A 25,946-nucleotide genomic window follows, 5' to 3' on the forward strand; every position below is an offset into this window, starting at 1 on the left:
GTTGAAAACTTTCCTGTGAGGACTTCTTAAGGAATAAGAAAAAATCCTGAGGCCTGTGAAGGCTGAAGTTTTCCTTTTTTGGAGCTCCAGGATCTGAAAGCTCCCCAGCTTTTACCCTTCAGCTGTTGCAAGTATAAACCTCAGGCCAGTCATGGATATTTTAGCCAGTCCTGGGAAAAGAAAACTGAACCTGCCTCTCCTTTGACTCTTTCCAGAAACACATACCAGCTGTTGGATTGAACTTTATTCCTGAGTAACTCATCTTAGATACCTTAACTTCAGGTCTCATTCTTCAGATAATCCAGTTATCCAGAGAAGCAAACTTTCTCTTGAATTCTCAGGTCGTATTTGGGCCTAATCGTTCAGATGAGGAGGCTGAGAAGTGGGGAGGAAGTTACCACCACTTCCCTTGTCTACTCGGGCACCAAGTGGCGCACCCCAGCCTCAGTTGTTAACAGACAGGCCGTCTAAACAAGTTAAATGCCATGTAAAGTGAAAGTGAAGTGAAAGTCGCTCAGTCATGTCCGACTCTTTGTGACCCCATGGACTGTATAATCCATGGAATTCTCCAGGCCAGAATACTGGAGTGGGTAGCCTTTCCCTTCTTCAGGGGATCTTCCCAACCCAGGGTTCAAACCCAGGTCTCCTCACTGCAGGCAGATTCTTTACCAGCTGAGCCACAAGGGAAGCCCAAATGCCGTGTAAGTGGTGGCTTATTTGTTAGACTCTTGAGAGGTTGAGAAATAGGAGAATGTTTTATGAGTACCTTGTGTTTACAGGATCGGTTGCTCGTCTGATATCCTTGGCGAAGATGATCCCATTGGCTGGTTTGAGCTGGAAGAAGAGTGGGATGAAGCAGATGTCAAGTTGCAGCAGTGCAGAGTTGCCAAAGTAAGCATTAGTGAGTTGTTGCCTTCACGTACCTCCTCACTCCTCCCCTCCTGTTGTCTGTTTGTTTTTTTTTTCCTTTAGATATTTATTCATTTGGCTGGGCCAGGTCTTAGTTGCATGCGCGTGCAGGATCTTTGAGTTGTGGCATGTAGGATCTAGTTCCCTGACTAAGGATCGAATCTGCGCCCCCCTGCATTGGGAGCACAGAGTCTTAGCCACTGGACTACCAGGAAGTCCCATCCCCTCCTTTTGTCTTATAAGTATTTATTGACTGGTCATTGTGTGCCAGACCTATGCCAGCACTGGTACCCTGGAGGTGAATCAGACATGATCGTGACCCTCAAGGAATTCAGTCTAGTGGGAGTCATAGACATATGAAACACTGTGATTGGGCTGATAAAGAGACATACAGGGTGTTGTAGCCCAGAGGAAAATATTTACCCAGTCTGGAATTCACCAGGGAAGGCTTCCCAGGAAAGTTGGTGTGATGCCAAGTGTTGAAAGTTGATTAAGCTGCCTCCTTTAGCCAGGCTGAGAGGTGTGGAGAAGGGCATCTCAGGCTTAGGGAACAGTTAAGTCCACAGGCATAAGTGCAAGAGAGATGTCTTACTGTAGCTATGAAAGAAACTGATTATCTGACTACTTAATTTTTTGTAACCGCCATTGTAAATCTTAGTAAGAAGCTCAAATAAAAGAAGTAAGAATTATCTTTAGGATATATACATAGTAGCTGCTCAGTAAATGTTTATGCACCTGAGTAATGGACTCTGAAAGATCCTTAACAAAGGAGCTTTCACTACAGAGAGCGTGCATAGAAGTTGGGCTTTGAAAATGACTTTAGCTCTGCGAAGACAAGGCTGTGTCCTGGGCTCCCAGCACATAGGTTACATGTAACTGGAGGGTTTTGAGAATGTCTTCTTAGGGCAGTCATTGACTGTTTTCACTATATAGCTGTTTTCTGTTTCAAAACAACTGTGCTGGGACTTCCCTAGCAGTCCAGTGGTTAAGACTTCGTCTTCCAATGCAGGGTTTGCAGGTTCAATCCCTGGTTGGGGAGCTAAGATGCCGCATGCCTCTTGGCTAAGAAAAAAACAAGAACAGAAGCAATATTATAACAGTTCAATAAAGACTTTAAAAATGGCCCTCATTTAAAAAAGAGAAAGCTTCAAACAAGAAACCCAAGTGACTGTGCCACAGAGCAGACATCTTTCCTTTATTTATCCTGTCTTACTCTGTTTTTGCCTTGAAGAGGGGGTAATGCTATTCTCTTATTGTGATCTTTCCCAGAACCTGACTCCATCATTTGTATTGTCTCTTTCCTGTTTGCTGTAGATTCTAGACTTATACTTTGTGTCCCCCGTGCTAGGCATTGTGGGGCTTCATTAATCATGAAAGTCACAGGGAGACCTGCCCAGAGATACCTTCACCTCCCTTTCATCAGTATGTCTCTCTTGTTCTTTCCAGTATTTGATGGTGAAGTTCCTCTGCACCCGCCAGGAGTCGGCAGAGCGCTTGGGAGTGCAAGGCTTGAGCATCAGTGGGTACCTCCGGCCTGCGAGAGCAGGAGCAGAACAGAGCATCGTCTGTGCTCACTGCAGAAGGGGCACGGAGGAGAGTGTCTGTGGGGCCACACTGCTCCTCAAGACCCTTCAGTTCATCCAGCAGCTTGCCCACGACCTGGTAGCGTTTCCTCAGTTGTTAAACCTTGTTCCCTTGGGAAAAGTAAATGATGCGTTTGCGGGAAGGAATACCATCCCATGAAACCTGGTCCTGCTGAGGCCATGCAGTTTGAATGATGATGGCAGGCATCACTGCTGTGATGATGTTGGGAATTTAAGGGGAGTACATTGTGGGGCATTGATGGCATCAGTAAGTGGAAGACGGGGTGGCCTGTGATCACCATCTTGAGGTTTCTTGGAATAGACTTGCGCAGAGATCTTAAAGATGCCCAGCTGGGATTGCCAGGGGTCACTGGGGAGCCAAAGCACATTTATGGGATTTATGTCTTCTATAAGTCCTAGAAGTACTCCTGAAGTATAGGTGAGTTCTGTCTCTTTAACTCCAAAAATGATAACAGGATTTTTAAAAAGTTGAAATGTAGTTGACTTATAGTATTAGCTTTAGGTGTACAACATAGTAATTTGATATTTTTATAGATTATACTCCATGCAAAGTTACTATAAAATATTGGCTATATTCCTTGCTATACATTATATTCTTATAACTTAAAATTGATGTTATACCTGATAGTTTGTACCTCTTAATCCCCTTCACCTATTTTGCCCTTCCTCTCACTCCTCTTCTCACTGGTAACTAGTTCTGTTCTATGTATCTGTGAATCTGTTTCTGTTTTATTATATTTGTTTGTTTCATTTTTTAGATTCCACATATAAGTGAAAGTTTACAGTATTTGTCTTTCTCTGTCTTACTTCACTAGTATAATACACTCCAGGTCCATCCATGTTGTTACAAATGGCAGAATTTCATTCTATTTATGGCTGATTAATATTCCATTGTGTGTGTGTGTGTATATGCCATATTTTTGATCTGTTCATCTGTTGACAGACAGTTAGGTTGGTTCCACATCTTGACTATTGTCAGTAATGCTGCTGTGAACATTGTGTTTTCGATACTGACTTTTACAGTCACTAATAAAAACACAGTGACAACCCACTCAAAGATTTGTGCAGTCGTCACCATAGAGAGCGTGGTTTATGTCTCAAGAATCACATAGAGCTCTGTCGTGTGTGGGATACAACAGTGTCTACTCTTCACCTTCATTCTGCTTCATGACACATTCAGAGACTGATAACTCAGTTTGTATGTGCACTGTTTGGTCTTTGGAGCTCTCCTATCACAGCAGAAAACAGCAGATGAGAGAGAGATGCATAGATGTAGCAAGAGCGTTTACAGCAGGATTGATCTTTCAGCCTGTGTTCAGGGAAGGATCAAAACAAGCTGCAATACGATCCTGGACAGTAGTCTCACCCAAGTAAAGGTACCCTCATGTCCCAGGTGTCGTATCTGTGAAGTCAGGGAGCTTTCACAGGGATGTGTGTGTGTATGTTACATGTATATATACACTCACATGCATGTGTACACACACACACATATTTTATAAAGTTTCACACCCAAAAATAGTTATCTACAGATTGTCATTTAAGGGTCACTTCAGTTATGTTGGGATTTTACACATAGAAGGAGCTACCTTATCCCTTAATAATGAGAAGTAAATGAGCTGTTAAAATATTTCTCCAAATGAATTTTTCAGTTTTATTTTTTCTGGTCTTTACTATTTTTTAGGTACAGCAAAAGGAAAGTGGCTTAAAATATAAATCTTTTCTGGACTTCGCGGGTCTTGACTTGCAGATCTTCTGGAATTTTTACAGTAAATTAAAGCAAAAGTAAGTCAGAATCTGTTACAAGATGATAGTCACGTGGGACTTCCCTGGTGGCTCAGATGGTAAAGATGATAGTCATATAAGCACAATTGAAAACTCTTGAGTTTTGCTATTCTAAATGAACAGTTGTTTTTTTATTCCCCCCAGGATTTCTTGCTTCCTACTAGTTTATCTTGTTCTGATTTGAAAGATTTGGTTATTGTTGAAAATAATATCTTACCTTTCTGTAAAATGCTTTATTTGAGCAGTGTTTTTGCAAGCATTTTGCCCTTTATAGTACCTTGTAATGATAGCCAGGTCAAGTATTATAGCGTCTTCATTTTTCCTGCTGATGAAACGGAGTCAGAAGTGCATTTCCTTGCAACAGAGTAGGCAGAGTCAGACAAGGTCTGTGTCTTCAGACGTACCACGTACACTGTTCTTTCCTTTCCTCCTTTCTTCTGCTCAGTTGGCATTTTTCTTGAGCCTGATGCCTAGTGGGGAGAGTCCTTCGTAGACAGCTGTGGGATCGCAAGGGAAAAACAACTGGTTCTTTTGCTCTCTGAAGGTCTTTGTCTTTCTCTAGCCCCAGGGAAGAGTGCGTCTGTGCCCAAACTCTGCTTCTGCAGCTCCTCCAGAGCTGCTTCTCGGTGCTGCAAGGAGACACTCCGGCCACCGCTGAGGACGCCAAGGCTCCAAGCCCGCGCCCTAGGCCGGTGGAGGCTGCCAAGGAGCTCTACGCACACCTGTGCAGTGGTAGGATTGGGGTTCCTCTTCACTGTGACCCTATTCTGGTGGTCTGCGGGGCCTCTCGCTGTAGAGAACCAGGGATTCTTTGACCATGCAAACCCAGTAAAAGATTTATGTCTTTGGAAAAGGAGTTTCCTCGATCTTCTTTGAATCATTATTTCAAGTTCAGGATTTAGTCCTCCTCAATGCCTTCCTCCTGGTTTCTGACATACAGTTGTGTTATACTGAGAGTAATTATTATCACATTCTCCAGTCTTTTTGCTTTTTCATACTGTTCATGGGGTTCTCCAGGCAGGAATACTGGAGTTGTTGCCATTTCCTTCTCCAGTGGAGAATGAGATAGTTAGATAGCGTCATAGACTCAATGGACATGAATTTGAGCAAATTCCAGGAGATAGTGGAGGACAGAGGAGTCTAGCATGCTACAATCCATGGAGTCATAAAGAGTCAAACATGACTTAGTGACTGAATAAAAACAACAGTCAGTCTTTCCTTCAGCTAAGATACAGGGCTAAGGCTGATGGATTGAAGGGAGGAGATGGTAATGATGGATTGAGAGTAAGACACGCGATCATCTGAAGTTATTTTTTAAGACTTTGCCAAGTTGTGTCTCAAAAGAACAGAGAAATAATGAAAGAAAAACTGGAACATAGAGTCTTTATTTTTGTTAAATGTAAACAAACCAAAAAATAATTCCTTTACACTGCCTAGCTTGTGCAAAGGTATTTCTTTGTTCTGGTAGTGCGTTTATGGATTAAAGCAAATATATATATTGTAAGTGAATAGATGAGCTATATTAAAGCTGATTGTTCATTTTTATCAGTGGTGGATAGGTTGGATGGAGACTCTGTGCCCATGGAAATACTGAAACAAGAAGTCAGGAACACCCTTCTCAATGGGGCTGCCATCTTCTTTCCTGACCGACAGACCCGGCGGAATCATCTCTTCACCATGATGGTAATTATTTATGTTAAAAGTGCAAATTCCACTCTTGACCTATCTTGGCATGAAACTTAGTAGTTTTTGTTTTCTCTGATGTCCTCTCGGTTTCCGTTTCCCAAAGGTGTATTTAATACTTGCCGTATGCAAAGTTTTGTGTGGGATACAGGTATCTAAGGACATAGTACTATACTCAAGATGGGGATGACAGATAATCCCAACCTATGACAGATAATCCCAACCTCCATTTCACAACCTGTTGGATCACAAGGGGAGGGTTTAGTCTCCTTCATCTTTATGACATGCCTACAACTAAGTGTTCTTTTTAACATTTTAACTTTTTATTATGGGAAAATCTAAATAGAGAACTGGACTAAATAATACACATCAGTCCTTCCAACCCCTCAAATGTACTCATCACCTAGATTCAGTAATTACAAACTCAAGCTAAACTTGTTTCACCTATTATATACCTCGCATACTTCTCCCTGTACACCATTATATCAAAGTAAATCCCTGACTTATTCGTTAATATTTCAGTTTATATCTATAAAGAAAATACAGCTAAGTTTTAATCCTCAGCTGCATCCTCTCACCCAAAATCGTGATTGAGTTGGAGTTATCCTAGGAATGAAAGGATGGTTTAACAATAGAAAATCAGTCAATGAAATCAGAGAGGAAAAAGATCAAATTGACAACTACAGAAGATACTTTAATAAGATTTAATTCTGATGATGACTAAACAACAAAACCCTTACAAACTCCCCTAATCTGGTGGAGGGCATGTATCTAAAACCTACAAAAATCAATGTACTGGCCTTTGGATTACTGACTCATCCCTTTCAAAATGAGGTATAAGCCAAGGGTGCTTACTGTCACTGCTTTTCTTGATGTAGTATTAGAAGGCCTAGCCACTGCTGTAGGACAAGGAAAAGAAATTTAAAAAATAACAAATAATAAAACATACAATCATTATTAGTCTGTTTAGACAAGCGACTAAATAGAATTACTGAGAAGAGTTGATAAAGAAGACTAGATGCAGCATTTTAAAAAGGCATTTCTGTATGTAACAGCTACTTAGCACATGCAATAGAAGTGCCCCGTCAGATGCATAAAGCCCTACAGAAACAAAAAAGGGAGTAAAAGAAACATAAAATGTGGTCCCTGTTGCCAAATGATTGCAGTACGGTTGGGGACACTGCCACAAGTTGCAATAGGCATTTTAGAGGAGAATTCTGTTAAGTGGTTGAGGAAGGTTTCAGAGAGGAGGGAGGATTTTTCGTTGTTTTCAGCTGTCTACAAAACGTGCATATCAGCTTGAGGGATCAGGTTTTTTTTTTTTTTCCAGTTTTACTGAGATATAATTGACATACAGCATTATATAAGTTTAAGGTACACAGCGTAAAGATTTGACTTACGTAAGTCATGAAATAGCGCAATAAGTTTAATTAACATCTATCATCTCATGTAGATATAAGATCAAGGAAATAGAACTTTTTCTCTGTGTGATGAGAACTCCTAGGATTTACTCTCTAGTCCACTTTCATATGTAATGTACAACAGCATCGATCACATTGGTCATGTTGTACTCTACACCCCTAGTACTTATCTATGTCACAACTGGAAGTTCATACCATTTAACTACCTTTATTCAATTCCCCCCATCCCTGCCTCCAACCTCTTTTTCTATGAGTCTCTTTGTTTTTGAAGTATAATCGATCTACAACACTACATTATTTCCTGTTATACAACATAGTGATTCAGTATCTCTATACATTTCAAAATGATCACCACGCTATGACTTGTCACCATATGAGAATATTATTTAATTATTGACTGTATTCCCTACACTGCTTTTCATACCTGTGACTAATTTGCAGCTAGAAGTCTGTAGTCTTAATCTCTATTATCTATTTCTTTCCTCCTTCCACCCCTCTCAGCTCTGAGAACCACTGGTTTGTTTTTTGTATCTATGACTTTGTTTCTGTTTCATTATGTTTGTTCATTTGTTTTTTGGTTTTTTTTTTTTAGATTCCACATATAAGTGAAATCATACAATATTTGTCTTTCTCTGTATGACTCATTTCATTTAGCATAATACCCTCTGGGTCCATCCATGTTGTCACAAATGCAAGATTTTATGGCTAATATTTATACATACATACATGTATGTATATTCCACACCTTCTTTATCTGATCATTGATGGGCACTTAGGTTGCTTACATATCTCAGCTTTTGTGACTAATGCAGCAGTGAATATTGGGATGCATATATCTTTTCTCATTAGTGTTTCTGTTTTCTCTGGATAAATAACCAGGAGTGGAATTACTGGAACACATGGTAGTTCTGTTTTTAATTTTTTGAGAACTTTCCAAAGCTGTTACTGTTTTCCATAATGGCTGTACCAGTTATATTCCCACCAATAATGCATGAGGGTTCCCTTTGAGTCAGTTTTCACTTTGTGAGTATAACCTCTGACAGCATCAGCTGACATGACCCATTGGATTGTGGGCAAGTCTCTGTCCCGATTGTTTGCTGGAAGTGTTTACCAGGCAGCTGAGCAAACTTTTTTTTTTTTGCTAACCTGTGTCCCACACAGAAAAATAGAGCACGTGCGACCTTTTGAATGGCATTGTTGTCTGTTAGTAGAGCAGCTCATTAACTTTTCCTTTGTCCATCTATCTTGAGAGCTGTATTTTTTCCCTCTTCTCATGCAGATGAATTTAAACTGCTGTCCTTTGTGACCATATCTTCTCTCCCACCCTCTAGTGCCAGACAGAGCCTTGGGTTCTAAATTCTCTGGAAATCGTCCCCTGTGCCTTGCTAGCAGTAGATGTTCAATACATTTATTGAATTAAGAAGAGAAAAAACACCTGCAAAGTAACCCATAGCCTCATCAGGGGGTCTGATTTCTGTAACTGTCACCATTGGCTGTTTGGACTTACACAGAGAAAGCTTAGATCCTGTTTTAAAAAAAATAGGAAGCTCATAAAAAATGTTCTCCATCTCTGCTCCCTCTTCTCAGGATGGCATGCCCAGTGATAAAAGTATACATCTTTTGGAAGTCACCTTCCTAAACATTGCATCAGACTTTCTTGCAGGAAAGCTTCAACATGTCAGCTTCAGCAGTGAAGAGAAGTAAACCTGCCTGCCCTCTTTTATTTAGGCAGGGAGTTCTGCTCCCTCTTAGCACTAGGCCAGGTCTCAGTCCAGCCCATGAGGTGGTCTGCCAATCACAGCGTTCATCATGTTTGGGAACAGTGGGCCATGGTATTTCGTTCTGCTCAAGGGCTTTGGAACTTCCATGGAGTAGATTTCCTGAATATGCAGTTTCTTGTTTTCTAGAAGAATGTCACCGAGCAGGAACACAAGCAGTCCATGCAGCTCACTTTCCGCTCTCTCTGCACATATTTTAGGTAAGTTTATAATTCTCAATTGTCCGATACTTCAGATCTTCGCAACGTTGTTTTCCTGAACTCTCCCTTTCAGGTGCTTCTGGAGTAACCAGGTACTTCCCTCACTCAGCCAGGTTTCTAGAGTGAGTTATCACTGGCCTTCGACGTGACTAAAAATAGTGATAGAACGATAGTCTTGTCAAGAGCTTGCTCCAAGTCCCAGTCACTGTAAGACCATTTAGAGTGGAGCTCATTGGGAGTCTCCTTGAACACTTCAGTTTCTACATAATTTTTGAAGACAAAAATAGAAGCTGCAGGAGTTTGGGCTAAAAACCCAAATATGTGAAAGCCCAACTGTAGAGGCACAGAATGGTAGTTCAGCAAAAAGTGTGCTGGGAGTGGTGATGTGGAGACTGCTACCTGGATTGACTACCAGAGAAGCTTATGGGCCTGTAGGTTGCATTATTGGAGGTATAAAGTCTTGAAGAAGGGAGGGGATTAAAGCCTGAGCTGTCTGCAGGTAAACTGTGCCTTATATGGACACCAGGCTTAGAGAACTCTATAAGATGTCTTCAGAATCAAGTATCAAGAATGATGAAAGGACCTGGGGCTCATGTGAAGAACCTTTGAAGATGCAGGAAATATTCAGCCTGGATTGTCAAGTCAGCAGTTGTGAAATTAGGTGTATTTCCTATTGGTGGCCAAGGTGATTTATTCATCATATTTATTCCCTGGCATCTTTTCTAAGGACTCGAAGATTTATGGGCCTGTGCTTACATAAGGACTTGTGGATGGACAGTGGCACAGACCCCACTGGTACCTTAACCCTTTTCTGACTCAAACCCCTCACATGCCATAGAACTGACACTGAAAACTTGCTGGGTTCTCTTTTGAGATAGAAAGCATGAAAATCCCCTTCCTGACACGAGGTGTCATGACTACTTTATGTCTTTCCAGTGATAAGGATCCTGGCGGCCTTCTGCTGTTACCTGAGAAAGGCGACCTGGCCAACATGGACATCAACGAAGTGCTGGCGGTCATGAATACCCTGCTGTCTGTTGCTGCTCGAGAGGTAACCGATGCCGCTCCATTTCCGTGGAGTCATGGCTCCTTCCCCTTTAGCCCTCGTTTACGGCGTGACTGTAACTCCTTGCCTGTGAGCACAGAGGTTCCCTGTCTGCCTTTGCTCCAAGTCAGGTGAGGGGACGCTCCCCTGCCTGGCCGTGGTCGGCCAGCAGGAAACACCCAAACGTGCCCGTGAATACTCCCTTTGAAGAAGAGGAGGGTATTTACCGAATGCTCTTGTGGTGTCAGTCAGTGAACCCAGCACAGAGTCGTGTATTTGTGGTGTGAATTCTGTGGGAAATCACATATAGTTTTTTTAAAAATTTATGATTACTTTGCAAATTTGCAGGCTGATCAAATCTGAAAGGATGGTCTCTTTTCTGTGCTAATGAGTTTTAAAATACTTTTTTCCTTTTTTAACATGAAGGGGAAAAGCTTGAGAAAGGCTTTTTGGAGGAGGTGGTACTAGAGCTCCTCACGAACCCGCGGATAGCGTCTGATCAGGCAGAGAGGGAGGGGTGTTCCTGCTAGAACAGCATGTGTAACCAGTGACAAGATGGGGAGGAGCCAGTGTTTGAAGAGGAGAGTGATCATGGCTAGACTTTGAGCATGTTGGGTTTCTGGTCAGGCAGAACTTCACATGACAATGTCTGGTTGAACACTCAAGCTGAGTCAGTGCTGGGAATGGAGATTTGCCATCATTAACCAACCAGTGCTAGTTGAAGCCATGAATGTTGGCGTCCTCTCATCACCAGTAGGCATCTATGTAGATAGGGTGGCCAGGAGAGTAAAAAGGCCTGGCAGGAAGAAATGCAGGAGAGATGGAAGCAGAGCGAGGAGAGAATTCAAGGACAGTAGTCAGCAGAGCCCTCAGGACTCAGGTCAAATGGGGAGGCTGTCTCTAGGCAGTGACCAATGCCTTTGAGGACCAATATCAGCGAGTGGTGGGACCCGAAAGGGTAGAATGACAGGGAGGGGAAAGGCAAGGACAGCAGGTGTAAGCAACTCTTTCAAATGGAATACATGTACAATAAAAAATGTATGTTGATGGACAATTTAAAGAAACGGCTATTTTAAGAACCAGAATGTTCCCAGTATTTTTCAAGTCCGTTCTCACCCACTGTTCCCTTCCATGGGTCATCTTCCTTCCTCCTCACCAGAGGGAACCACCATTTTAAAGTTTATATTCATCATACCCTTGTTTTAGTTTCTAGTTATCCCTACTTAGCAGACTTGTTCTGCCTGGTTTGGGCTTTAATGGAATCATATAGTATACAGTCTTCTGGGACAAGTTTTTTTTCACTCGGCATTTTTGAGATTCATCCATGTTGATGTATGTGCTACAGTTCACCCTTCTCCCCCACCCTTCACCAGTTCACAATATTCCCCTTACGCATCTGCTATAATTTATTTATCCACTTTGTTTTGGAGGGATAGTTAGGTTGTTTCTAGTTTGGAGCATTTACATGGAAATAACAAATTTTGTGCTTTGTAGATACAAGAATTTATCTCTAGGTGATTCTCTGGAGAAACTGGAGAATAAAGGTGATGGTTAGAGAGCCATAGAGGGATAAAGAATTGTTTTGTAAAATGGGTGTTTTTTTTTTTTTTTTAATTTTTTAGTTTGGATTGGTGTATAGCTGGTTGACAATGCTGTAATAGTTTCATGTGTGCTTAGTCACTTTAGTCATGTCCGACTCTTTGTGACCCTATAGACCAGAACCCACCAGGCTCCTCTGTCCACAGGATTCTCCAGGCAAGAATACTGGAGTGGGTTGCCATTTTCTTTTCCAGGAGTTCTTCCCGACCCAGAGATAGAACCCATGTCTCATGTGTGTCCTCCGTTGGCAGGCGGTTTCTTTACCACTAGCACCACCTGGGAATAGTTTCACATGAACAGCAAAGGACTCAGCCATACATATGCATGCATCCATTCTCCCCTAAACTCCCCTCTCATCCAGGCTGCCACATAACATTGAGCAAAGTTCCATATGCTATATAGTAGGTCCTTGTTGGTTATCTGTTTTAAATATAGCAATGTGTCCTAAAATGCGAGAGATTTGATTGAAGGCTCAGGGGAAGGAGCCAGAGAAAAAAGGAATTTTTGAAGATGAGAGAGAGGAGGAGAGACAGAAACAGAGAGAGAGAGAGAGAGAAAGGTGAGATAACTAGGGTGTAGAGTCCCTAAGGGGCAGAAGCGGGATGGCACACAGAGTCGAAATCATCTCTAGAGGTTCTGAGAAGCCGGAGGGCAAGAGAGGAGTTTTCATGCTACCATCTTTCTCGGTCACTTTGGGGTTGAAAGCTCTCTCATAACTATTCCCCACTTGCCTGGAACCTCCTCACTTCTGACAGCGCGCTCTCAGAGAGCGTCCAGGCTGCGTTCTGCGAGTGGCCGTGCTTCAGACACGCTCCTTTTGTCCCCTCCATGCAGTGTGAGCTGTTGATGGTGGACAGCGCGCAGAGGGAGGCGGGCTCTGTGCTCTCCTCGCTGTTCTGGTCTGTCCAGGGCAGCCTGCTCGCCTGGTGCTACCTGCAGCTGAAGAGCTCGGACTCCGGAGCCAAGGATCTCGCCGCCGACCTCACTGACCGATGTAAGTGTCCATACAGAATCCGTGAAAACAGACAGGCGCTTGCGTTTGGCTCTGTGTGTGCTCTCATCTTAGTACTTCATGCATATTGTAGAGTGTATGTGCTTTTCGTTTCATGATTACAAATCAGATGTCTTCAGCTCGTTGTGTTGTGGTTTTTTTCTTTTTTCCTTAAAATAGAATTCTGTAGCATGTCTTTTTGCTCTGAGTTTCCTTTCTGAATGTGGTAGTGTGCCCAAGTGTGTTTATTGAAGGGCTGAGTCATTTCACAGCCCAAACATCGCCTCTGCAGTCACACAGCACTCTGAGATGATCCCATCCTCTTCAGTAAAGTTTGTCCTCCCTCTTTTAATCAAGTGATCCAAAAAAGGAAGTCTCGAACTTTCAAAATCTAAGGTACATGTGAGCACTTCTGTGATCCTTGCTGATGCTGAAAATTTTCAGATTCACGTCCCATAAATCCCCAGAAAATCATTGGAAACCCAGCAAGTTCTGAGAATTTGTATGTGGAAAAATCAATTCCATCAAACCTGATCTTGGAGCTGTATCAAAAATGCTTACAGTATTGAGTCCTGACTCTTCAAGTTTGGCCTGTCGAATGGTATACCTGGAGACAGGCCCTTTGTAAACAAAGGGAAAGGCAGATCAATAACTGGCTTGGTCAGCCATGTACTTTCATTTATAAAAATCATACCTCCACCCCATTGAAAAGTAGCAAAGACAAAAAAAAAAGTCCCTCACTTTTAAGAGTAAAATTCTACTGAGGTTCGCAGTGGTTTTCCCTCCCAGAGGAAAACACTTGTAGGACACTTGATGGTCTCATGGACTTCCTTTGTGGCTCAGCTGGTAAAGAATCTGCTTGCAATGCAGGAGGCTTGGGTTTGATCCCTGGGTTGGGAAGATCTCCTGGAGAAGGAAGAGGCTACTCACTGCAGTATTCTGGCCTAGAGAATTCCGTGGACTATATAGTCTATGGGGTTGCAAAGAGTCAGACACGACTGAGCAACTTTCACTGATGGTCTCATGGTCTTTCTGATGAAGTCCCTCCACAGCTCCTGTGACCTTCTCCAGCTTTGTCCTGAATAGTCACCAAGCAAGTGATGTTTCTACCATAGAAACTATTAACTCTTCTCCTTATGTTTTGGCAGATGTGGGGCAGTTTCTGGCACGCATGAGAGTGATTTTGGAATCCCTTTTGTCACAATATAGTGGGAAAACCATAGTAGAAAAATTATGTAACTCGGTGTTTTCGATGGCAGCTCGCCAGCTGGTAAGACAGAGTGGCAGCCGTTTGTAAGAGGCGGGAGGCGGGGTTGGTCATCTGCATCCCTGGCTGACTCCGAGGCGGATGCTGAGTGCTTCGTTCATCTTCCTGCAGGTGATCTTTCTGCTGGACTTTTGCACATTGGACATTTCACACTGCACACTCTTGAGAGAGTTCAGTGCCCTGACAGAGCTGCTGAAGGAGCTCTGCCGTGACGCCGATGGAGGGGTGAACAAGGTACCTCGAGCTGGCCTTTACACACGCCTTGTAGCCCCTCTCAGGAGCACCGTGCCCATGCGTCACGAGACAGACCACTCAGTATAGGTCTACACAAATAAGTTGCCTCTGGAGGAGCTCCCTCTGTCTTACCAGTATTTTTTCAGTGTTTATCAACTTTACCAGTGTTGGTTTTGCCAGCAAGGATAAACGCCAGTCTGGGTTGATTTGACGTGGTCAGCATTAGACAGGAGACACCGAGGAAGCTGTACATAGATTAATTTCATCATTGTGTGGCACATCATGTTATATAAAAACCATACAAATGATTAACCAGATTGAAATCCAGAATCTGTTGTTGAAAGGCAAATTAGAGGGTTTGTTATTTAAAAGCATTTTCTCCCTTACTCAACTTGACAGGACTCAAAGTTTTTTCAGTGTCTTATTTGGATCTCACAACTCTGGGGAATTCAAAGGGCATATATTTAAAGGCCTATTTTTTTAAAAAAAAAAGCAAAGACTGAGAAAAGGAGGGAGAAGACAGGATAGGCTCAGATTTGCCAAATAGGGATGTCAAGTCTTAAAACCAGTGGAAATTCACACTAGTACTGGTTTGTAAGAAATAGTTCTCATAGATAGTCATAATTTAAAAAGTAAAAGCTAATTGGAGTTACTGTAGTGCAATAGAAACTCCATGTCTACTCTGCTGAATAAATGTATAATGAATCTTGGTCGATATGTATAGATGAGAACGTCAGGTGGAGTTTTAGCCCATGTGGTGATTTGTGTGGGGGTGTCAAAGGCTCCCATCACGGGTGCTGATGCAGGGCACAGCTTCCTGTGTGTGGGTGGATGTAGAGTGACAAAAACTCTCCTCTCTCGGCTCGTTTGTCTGCTTAGCTGGATGTTGAGACTTGGCAGCAGGAGCGCCCTGTGGTGTTGCACACGTGGACCAAGGAGTCTGCCCACAACTATGAAAATAACTGCCATGAGGTGTCTGTCTTTGTCAGCCCAGGGGCAACCTATTTCGAGGTGGAATTTGATGAGAGATGTGAAACTGAAAAAAGGTACAGCTCATCTGTTCTTTTTTCCCCAAGCAATAATGGATCAAAAATGAGAGAAGGAAAGTGATAGAGGTTGTGCTTTCACAGGTATGATTATCTAGAATTTACCGACGCCAGAGGTGGGAAAACACGGTATGACACAAAAGTTGGCACTGACAAGTGGCCCAAGGTGAGTGGTGTTTCCAGAGCATCATATGTGGCCTGTTTCTGCAACGGTTCTCCTTTTATCAGCCTCAGGGGATAATAGAGATAACGGTCTTTGAAGGGAAGTACTTATGTCACGCTTTTGTAAAAGGAAGTGTTTATATCAGAGTTCAGCACCTGTTTTGTAATTAATTTTGGGGTGGTGCAACCATGCCAGTTTGTTTATTTTTCATTTGTTGCTGCACTGGCATAGCAGTGGGGTGGTTGAGTCACCACAACAGAGACTTTATGACCCAGAAAGGCTACACTTGATCTTAGCCAAAAGGCCAAGAAGCGATGATGACCCAGAAAGTCTAATGACTTGCTCTCTGGTTCTTCATAGGAACAGTTTGTCGCCCCTGGTCTATATCACATTGTCCAGAGTACATGGCAAATTGTTATCCTTAGTAAGAAGGGCCAATCGGTCCAGGAAGGCCCCAACCATGGTGATGAAAGCCAGGATTCCCTCATAGTCAGGGCCACGTGGTCTCTGGGGCTGGGAAGTCAGGTGTTGCTTCACTGTCAGCGGTCTTGGTTGGGAGCAGAGGAGCAGGCAGGATGGTCTCTGGTTGAGTAAGTGGTGGGCAGATGGGCATCTGAGATTTAGGAGACTGACCAGCAGTTTTCAACTTTGCCTCTTCATAAGGTGCAGTGGTGAATTTTCTGTTTCACCACTCCGCTGTTCATTTCTCTGTTAGTACTTTCGGAGGGGGTGATAAGACATGATGGTGAGAATTATAGGCCGGTTTTAAATTTAGACTTTTTTGAGTCAAGAAGAACATGCTTCTTACTGAAATGCTGCCTTCTGTAAGTGGTTTGACCCCATGACTTCTTTGTTTATCTCTAGAAAGTGACCTTTAAGGCTGGTCCCCGGCTGCAGTTTCTCTTCCACTCCGACAGCAGCAACAATGAGTGGGGCTACAAATTCACCGTCACCGCCTACGGCCTGCCTGATGTCGCTGTGTCTTGGGGGCTGGATTTACAGCTCCTGGTGTCCCGACTGATGGGACGCCTCGCTTCCCAGTGCATGGCGCTCAAGTCTGTGCACCGTAAGTCCTGGGACTGTCCCTTCCCTCCTTGCTACAGCTACACTAAGAGCAAAGTGGTATCCCTGTCCTGTAAGTTGTCTCCACATGATGGCACAGCAAGGGGACTGATAAAATTCCCTCTCAGTTTCCTTGAAACCCAACCAAAGTAAAATGTCCCCTTGACGCCAGTTTCATCAAGTTGCTTCACTCAGGCACTGGGGCACATCGCCGGGGCCACAGTGGTTTCCCTGTCTGTGGAGGACGAGTCAGGGAGGGGCTGGTTTGGGCAGCACTGTCATTTTTTTGTTAAGTTTTGATACCCTCCAACAAGAAGGCAGAAATTCAGAATAAGTTAATTGTATATTCTCTGATTATGTGAATATTTATGTTACTATGTGTAAATATGTGAACATGGATTTTACCTTAAAGTAATTTCTTCAATTTATGTGTTAAATTCATCCAAGAATGAATGAAACAAATAGAATGAAGCTATCTAGTGTAATTTTTTTCCTGTATAATTTCCTGAGTTTTTCTCCTTTTTAAAGTAAAATATGGTAGAAAAAATTGCATAATGGAAAAAGGCTAAGGGGAAAAGCCATTTTTAATCCTAATTCCCAGACATGGCTATTATTAACATTTTAATCTATTTCTACCTAGTCTTTTTTTATTTGTTTATTCATAAACGCATATATGGTGGGTATTTTTCTATTACTGTTATTCCTTTTCAGTTCAGTTCAGTTGCTCAGTTCTGTCCAACTCTTTGCGACCCCATGGACTATACAGTCCATGGAATTCTCCAGGCCAGAATAGTAGAGTGGGGAGCCTTTACCTTCTCCTGGGGACCTTCTGAACCCAGGTCTCCTGCATTGCAGGCAGGTTCTTTACCAGCTGAGCCACAGGGGAAGCCCAAGAATACTGGAGTGGGTAGCCTATCCCTTCTCCAGTGGATCTTCCCGACCCAGGAGTCAAACCGGGATCTCCTGCATTGCAGGCGGTTTCTTTATCAACTGAGCTATCAGGGAAGCCCTTTTACAAGCTTAAGTTTACAAATTATGAACATGGCATTTCTAAGTGGTCTCCTGTTATACCCAAGAGATGGTTCACATTCTGTTTTCAGTTTGCTTCATGGCTTAGTTATTTCAGAGGGACCTGTACCTGAACCTGTCATACAGAATGGCAGCTTTTCGGGACTGCCTAATGGTTTTGGTTCACCAGGGTATGTGTTTATGAAGGATCACAATTAGGTTCTGCTAAATGTGGATAAATTCCCTGCAAGTCTTAATGCCCAGGTTTTGTTTTTTTTTTTTTTTTTTAAGCCTTTCCTTCATCAGTTCAAAGTTTCTCAGTATATTAAGGGAAAAATAGAACTCTCATAAGCCTTCTTCTTCTCTTTGCAGAGTTAGGCAGTAACATGGCAGTACCTCAGGCAAAAATGGCATTAGTCCTAAACTCCCCCTTGTGGAAACCTGTCTTCAGGCACCAAATACATCCAGAGTTGGGATTAGAAGCAAGCTGGCCCACTCACCCACCCCAGGATAATAAGGAGGTATTTACTTTTCGCTTATCTTTGTATTTGGAATGAGAAATGTTTACTAATGTTTATTACTTTAAATTATAATCATTTGTATATGTATCTTATCACTCCGCACGAAGCTGTTAGCTCCTCGAGGGCAGAAACTATCCCTTGTTCATTTGGGGTTCTCACAGGGGCCAGTGTAAAGGGTGTTCAAAAGTATCAACTGACAGACTCTGCAGTGGTAATATAGTAGGTGCTCAGTAAATCTCTCTTGATGGCCTTGTTTAAATGAGTTGAATTTATTTCCTGTGCCTGCTGAGTCACACTTAAGAACAGATGGTGTATGCTATGCTTATTTGTTCTCCACAGGACAGTAGCACATTATTGAGGCTTATAATATTATAAACTAAACAAGTTTGCCAACTATATCTTTTCATCTCTCTGTCCCCCTCTCTCAGTTCTACCACTTTTCTCCCTTCTTCCCACTTTCCCCCACCCCAGTTCTTCAGTCATTAGTGGCTGGATCCAGGGACTCTTCCTTAACTTCTCTGCTCCTTCAGACCCTTTCTTCTTGTATTCCATGGCAGTCCACTGTCTTCTCTTACATGTCTCCACTCCCCCTGCCTCCTTTATTGACCTGTCTTCTTCCTTCTTCTATAAAAAGTGGGCTTCATTCAGGCTTTCTCAGCTTTCCTGCAACCCACCAAGACGTTATCCTGTCTCCTCTCTTCTGTCGTCACATCTGTGTGAAAAAAACCTAAATAATCAGTTTCCAGCCCTGGTTCTTCTCCCAGGCTCCAGTCACATATGCCTATCTTCCTGTTAGTATTTCCATTTCAGTGTTCTGACTCCCTTTAACTCAGACGTGTAAAACCAGGATGTCTCCCCGGACTGTTTGCTTCTGTTACTGTCATTATTGTTCTCCCAGGCATAAGCCATTGTAACCTAGCATCACCTTTATCCCCACCTTGTTCTCCCCTTTCCTTCCAGTCAACTGCAAGCCCTGTGGATTCTTCCTTGAGATCTCTTTCCGTTTTCTCTGTCTCCATCTTTATCCAGGCCCTCATCTTGCACTTGCATTGTTACATTGGTACCTACCAAGTTTGTTTTTTTTCTTTTTAAATCACTGCATTATCTTGTCATTCCACTGCCAAGCACCATTAATGGCTCCCCATTGCCCACAGGGTGAAGTCTAAACTCCTCAGTGTGACAGTCAAGGCTCTCTACAGTCTCCTTTCACCTTACCTATCTGACTCTAGTTCCCACCACTCCCCAGCTGAGACTTCAGGCCAGGTCAGTCTCCCCACTGGCTCTTAACTTCTGCTAATGGTTGTGTTCCTCAGGACCAAACCTGCCCAGTCTTCAGGGTCCAGACCAAAACCCATCCCCTCCAGAAGGCTTTTCTTAATTACTGTAACCTGCCAGGAGCTCTCTCCTGTGAATTCTCAGCATTGGTGTCCCTTCTAGGCATTTGGCACTTGATAATCTTTATGCTTTATGGTAGCGGTAGTTTAAATGCTTTTAACGTTTTATTTATGTTTACCTTTTTTTTTTTTTTTTTTTAAATAACCCATGTGTCTGTCTGATCCCCCCCCAAATAGACTGAAACTTCCTGAGAGTATGCACTGTGTTTTATACTTCTGCTTTGGCCTCGTAGTTGTTCAGTAAACTTAATTTTTTTTAATGAATATGTTAATTAGGATGGTTTTTCTTGTTTTTGTTGTTCCCAGGTTAAGAACATCCCTGATGATCCCTGCCATCAATTTCTTCTTGACTTTGCACAGTCAGATCCTGCCCAGAACTTCTGTGGGCCATATTCAGAACTTTTCAAAGGATTCATACAGGCATGTAGAAAACAGGCCCCAAAGACAGATATAGTTGCTGGTTCCGCTATTGATCAAGCTGTGAACGCCACCTTTGCTGCTCTGGTGTATCGCACTCCAGACTTATATGAGAAGCTGCAAAAATATGGTAACTTATACTACAGGGAATATGTTTGATCTGAAGGCCAATTGCTAAGTTTTAAGAAAGCTTTTCTTAAGTGAAAGTTTTAAAATACTTTGGAACATAAACATCCTTCCACAACTATAGACTTCATCTTGCCACTCCTGCTGTGCCAATCAAGAGATTCGTGACCAATTTATAGTCAGCAGATTGCAATATATATAGCAAGTAGCCTTGGGTTTCCTCATCAACAGGTGATTTGTCTTTATCCGGAATTCTCATGGAAGACTGCTGAGAAGTTTAATGGAAAGAAAACTTAACTTGGGTTGTAGTTCCAGCTCACACACCAGAAGTTGTGCAGCTTCAGATTAATCAGATAACCTTTGTGCACCCGAGTATCCTTATCTATAAAGTCTAGAGTTGATAAGCTCTAACATGTTAAGAAATTCCAGTCAAAACCAAAGATGTTTTGATAATTGAACATGCTACTAACCAAGAGGAAAATGCAGGTATTAACTCTTATCTTTAGACTTGCAGCTTCTTGGTAGCATAACCCCTGCTCAGCTTCCTTTGTCAGTAGCCTGCTCGTTGCCATTTCTTTTCCTCACGTCCCTTAGGGATACCATCTCTGTGTATTTATAGTAAGTGTAGACTAGAGCCTTAACAGGACCCACAAAGAGGGAGGGCCTCTCCCTGCTCATAATCTTTCAGGGGAGAAAACATTTCAAACCCAATGTAAAGCCAAGGCATGGCTGTCCCGAGCACTTTGGCAGGATATCTGTTCTTTCCATGGTGCCAATGAAATCAGCAGAAACAAGTGCTTCCTTCCTTAGAGTAGATAATCGATTATTGTTCTAATTATTATTATTACTACTAAGGATAGTATTAGCACTGCTACCTTTATTGCTTAGTTCTTTGTGTCTCACATTGCAGAGTTTATTTCCTGAGGCCTAAACATCTCAATTACTCGCTCAAACCTTAGTATTTCCTTTAAGAAGCTGCTCAAATAAATAAAATTACACTGAAGCATGAGTGACTCAAGAAAACAGCTGTCACATGGAAGAGTGTTATCTCTGCTATTGGATGGGGGTGAACTGACATCATCATGGTTTTGGGAAAAAAATTCAGTGTATGTTTTCATAGTCAAGTTGTAGTAAGAGAACTTGACAATCTTTGTTACCTGTGCAGGCTGTCAGTGGTAGGATAAAAGCCTTGTGAGTAAAAAGCTGAGATACAGAAGGTTTCTGGCTGGGGGAGAGGTCCTCCAGCTCTTTTTCCAATCATGTTCATACCTATCTGCTGTTGAGATACACACAACAAGTGTGGGAACAAGAACTATTTCACTGTGTACAAATTGTTTCTAGAATACCTACCACTGTTGCTTTGAAGGAGGCACAATTGGTCCCAGTCCTTTCTCTCCCTGCCTCTAAGGAGCTATTTGTGGATTCTTCAAGACTGATCTACTTTGAGAGTGGTCCTTGTCTTGCTAACTTGCTTATCTTTTTTTTTTAACTTGCTTATCTTTGTCTAAAAATTTGTCACCTTTTTGGATTAGAAATTGTCAACTAGACTGTAAGCTGTTTGAGGGCAGGGGCCATCTTTGTTTTTCTCAGCATCACATTCCCAGTACCTGATGTAGAGCCTGGCACATTCTAGGTATTCAGAAAATTCATTGCATCAACATTGGGTCAACAGAGAGTGTCACCCTGTTCTCGTATAGTATCCTTTGCTATTTATTTGTTTTAATATTTATTTATTTGGCTGCGCCAGATCTTAGTTGCAGCATGCAGGATCTTCAGTTACAATGTGCAAACTCTTAGTTGTGGCATGTGGAATCTAGTTCCCCAACCAGGGATCGAACCTGAGCTCCCTGCATTGGGAGCGTGAAGTCTTAGCCACTGGACCACCAGAGAAGTCCCTCCTTTGCTTTTAAGATGAAAAGAAGGGACCGGCCTCATAGGATTTATTACACAAAAGAAACCTTAAAAACATTTTTTTTCTAATTATAAAAATAATACCTATTCCTGTAGAAACCTATAAAGTACAGAAAAGCTTAAAGTAATTATGAACTGTAATTTCACCACTTTAAGAACATTTTTCTATGGTCATTTTTCTTTGTATCTTCCTGGCTTTTTATTTAGTTATAGATATACGTATATGTACATACCATGTTTTTACTATATATGCTTTGTATTTTTTATTTTATTTTTGAAATTATTTATTTATTTTATTCTATTTGTCTGCGCTGGATCTTCACTGCTACGTGCAGGCTTTCTCAAGTTGTGACAGTCGGGAACTACTCTTAGTTGTCCCTTACAGTGTCATTGCAGTGACTTTTCTTTTTGTGGAGTCACAGGTTCTAGGGCTCACAGGCTTCAGTAGTTGCAGCACATGGGCTCAATACTTGTGGCTTACAGGCTCTGGAGCATGGACTCAGGCTTAGTTGCTCCACACCATGTGGAATCTTTCCAGACCAGGGATCAAACCCATGTCCCCTGAGTTAGCAGACAGATTCTTATCCGCTGCACCCCCAGGGAAGTCCTGTATACTCTTTTTAAATAATTTAATTTTGTATATACTGTTTCATAACCGACCTTTCTCACTTAATATATACCATGAATCATAAATTTTTTTCATGTTATTAATTATTTCTTACTCACTTTTAATAATTTTTATTTTGCTTTTACTATTTTTTATATTTTACCTTAATATATTTATATTTTACCTTAATAGTATATCCATTTCAAATGCTGTTCATTTGAAAAAAAGTTAGTTTGAAGTAACAGAGAACCCATTACAGGTGTTTGTAGTTCACTGGTGGTTTTCTACCCCCAGGCCTCTCTTGGCACACACACTGTGCAAGTGTCAGGGGAAGAGGTTTCCTGTGTGGAGATTGGGAAGTGACTTTGGGCTTAATGTTGCAGTAGTGAATTGTGTTAACTGAATGTAACCTCTCCTTTCCCCAGTAAACAGCGGGGGCAAGACAGCCTTGAGTGAGGAGTTTGCACAGGTGTATTCCTTGGCTGATGGGATTCGAATATGGATGGTAAGATGTTCTTTTGTGATTTGTATATATTTTGAGTTTTTCTACCATATCTTTGAAGTAAGGTAAGTAGCTCTCTTCTCAAGAATATAACTTTAGGAATGCTTTTCAGAACTAAAGTTCAGTGATGTGAATGGATAAAGGATAAAAAATAACTTAGGACCTTGAAATCATAATTTGGTGAATATTAGACTGCAGAGTACACAGGAGTCAGTTGAGCCCCCCTCACTCGCCTTCTTCTGTAACCCAGAGGCTGCTTGGTGGAACCTAGCCTGGTGGACTAGGAGAAAAAGCGTTGCGTTAGATTCTGGGCAACCAATGATGGTTTTAGGCAGAGAGGAGGCCTTTCTCAAAGGAGAGGGCTTTCTGCATTTTGGAAAAGTGATTCTGCAGCATTCTTTGTGACCGCAATAAACTTGGAAGAGCAAGACATTCATTCATAGGAGATATTATATTAATATTGTACTATATTACAGTGAAAGTAAATGAAATAGATCTGCCTTTATTAGCATGGATGGTACTCACAAGTGTGATGATGAGCAAAACATAGCAAGTTGTAGAAGGCATAGGTATGGTATTCCTCAAATAAAACTTAAACATAAACCAGTTCTCTCTGTCATGTACATAAATACATAGTAAAATTACACAAATGCATGGAAATGATAAACAAGTAAAAGAGAATGCTTTTTATTTCTTAGGTGTGGAGATGAGTAGGTATATTTTAGTATTTTATATATATATATATATATATTTACAACCATCTTAAATATTGTATAGTAATTGAGAAAGCAATCTTAAAATGAGTAGAGGATGGATAATAAGATTGAAAGCAAGAGGGGACTTCCTTGGTGGTCCAGCAGGTTAGACTCTGTGCCTCCATTGCAAGGGGCATGGGTTCAATCCCTGGTTGGGCACTAGGATTCCACATGCTATGAGTCCAAGAAATTAAAAATAGAAAAGAAAAAACTTGAATGCAGGAGACTAGTTGTGATAATTAAATGAGGCTGGCTTCTGCTACTTGGGAGGTAAGATAATTAGACTGTGTGATTGACGGGTATGGTGAAAAGGCAGATGGAATTTAGGACTGTTCCCGTGTTCCGTGTTCCTGGTGGGGGTGACCTGGTGAGTGGGGAAAGTATTAACCAGAGTAGGAAGAATGGTCTTGGATCTGGGAGTGGGGAGCTAAGTTCAGTTTGGAACATGTTAAGTATGAGGACACCTAGGTTATCTAAGATATCTAGCTGGAAAATTTAATAAATGTGAAATAATATACATGTCAAGGAAGAGATAAGAATAACTTCAAATCATTGGTAATAGGTTTTTTTAAAAAACTTTGCGTTTTTCTAGGAACATACAGCCTTGGACAAAGTCCCCGATGATAACATAGTTGGTGCTCAATGTAGACTAAATAGATGGGTGGAGACCCGAATGAACAGGATCTCCCAAAAGAAACTTAAAGATATCATCATCAGAATGGTGGGAGGAGAATCAGTGTACTGACAATGTATTGACAGAGAAACCAAGGCAGTTGTTCAGTTGTTCAGTCATGTCCAACTCTGCGATCCCATGGACTGCAGCACGCTAGGCTTCCCTGTCCTTGACTGTCTCACGGATTTTGCTCAAACTCTTGTCCATTGAGTCAGTTATGCCATCCAACCATCTCATCCTCTGTCGCCCCCTTCTCCCGCAGTTAAAGAAAGTCTGATAAAGTCAGCTCCCACAGACAGCTGAAGTGAACAGGGTTTGGCAGTTGGGACAAAGCATATTGTAGACTCTGCTCCTGGTTCAGCATAGGACAGACTGCAACTGACTGGACAAGATGCCAGCCTTCTCTCTTAAGACCCTGGGCTCCACACATCATTGGTCTTCTGCCTGGGCTGTCAGCACCGTGGCCGACACTGTGCCCATTGCCTGTGCTGGTACTAGAAGCACTGTTCTCCGCCCGGCAGTCTTAGCATCACTTAAAGGCAGTCTCACCTTCAGAGCAGGATAGAGATCAAGTTTTAGTTCAACCTCTGCTGCAAACTGGATGTGTCATTTTTGGCCACACCACACAGCTTGTGGGATCTTAGTTCCCCAACCAGGGATCGAACCCATGCCACTTACGGTGGAAACACAGTGTCCTAAAGGCTAGTGCTAACCAAGACCTCACTTCTTTATTAGTAGGTCAGTTTTAGGTAAGGGCCCCTCCATCTCCAGTGTTCTAGAATTTTTTAAAGAATAGGATCATGGTTATAAATCCCTCCCATATAACATATAGTTAAAAAGGAGGTAGTTTTGCAGATAGACCTTTAAGCAGCTTCAAATTCTGGATTATTTCTAGGACAAATGAAAAGTTTGGTCCTGTGTGCTCACCATAGGGCTATAAAATTCTCTGGGATCTCAACACTGTGTGATTTTGAAGTGTTAATAGTTTGCTGTGGCTGCTGTTCCTGCCCTGTCTGGACAACGTAACCATGTGGCTCAAACCCTCCCCCAGTTAGAGATGAAGCAGAAGTCCCTGATGAACCTGGGGAGCGAGGCAGAAGAACCGTGTGGGCCGGAAGCTGCTGAGGCGAACCCCGAGAGCCTAGGTGAGTGCCCACTCCAGCTGTCATCTCTGATTTAGTAGGAAACCAGTGACCCATCTTTTGGGTTAGTTTAGTTGAAGCAGTGTTTACCTAGAGAAGGTAACAA

General features: G+C 42.2%; 1 protein-coding gene across 2 annotated transcripts in view; it reads left to right on the forward strand.

The window, feature by feature from the left end:
• The window catches only part of ZZEF1 (zinc finger ZZ-type and EF-hand domain containing 1), a 92,140-nt gene that overhangs the window by 27,186 nt on the left and 39,008 nt on the right, over positions 1-25,946 (forward strand). Inside the window, exons 12-28 of one of the 2 annotated variants that reach the window (XM_065908976.1) lie at positions 780-891; positions 2,356-2,571; positions 4,195-4,295; positions 4,858-5,027; positions 5,845-5,978; positions 9,307-9,377; positions 10,314-10,428; positions 12,856-13,015; positions 14,161-14,282; positions 14,391-14,513; positions 15,393-15,559; positions 15,644-15,725; positions 16,587-16,788; positions 18,165-18,313; positions 20,014-20,254; positions 23,194-23,273; positions 25,750-25,843. In XM_065908976.1, the coding sequence (XP_065765048.1) occupies positions 780-891; positions 2,356-2,571; positions 4,195-4,295; positions 4,858-5,027; positions 5,845-5,978; positions 9,307-9,377; positions 10,314-10,428; positions 12,856-13,015; positions 14,161-14,282; positions 14,391-14,513; positions 15,393-15,559; positions 15,644-15,725; positions 16,587-16,788; positions 18,165-18,313; positions 20,014-20,254; positions 23,194-23,273; positions 25,750-25,843 (2,339 nt within the window). The remainder of the gene's footprint in view (positions 1-779; positions 892-2,355; positions 2,572-4,194; positions 4,296-4,857; positions 5,028-5,844; positions 5,979-9,306; positions 9,378-10,313; positions 10,429-12,855; positions 13,016-14,160; positions 14,283-14,390; positions 14,514-15,392; positions 15,560-15,643; positions 15,726-16,586; positions 16,789-18,164; positions 18,314-20,013; positions 20,255-23,193; positions 23,274-25,749; positions 25,844-25,946) is intronic. The other variant, XM_065908977.1, reaches the window with a different exon arrangement.

Source organism: Muntiacus reevesi, chromosome 18 (genome assembly GCF_963930625.1).
Source record: "Muntiacus reevesi chromosome 18, mMunRee1.1, whole genome shotgun sequence".
Lineage (NCBI taxonomy): Eukaryota > Metazoa > Chordata > Mammalia > Artiodactyla > Cervidae > Muntiacus > Muntiacus reevesi.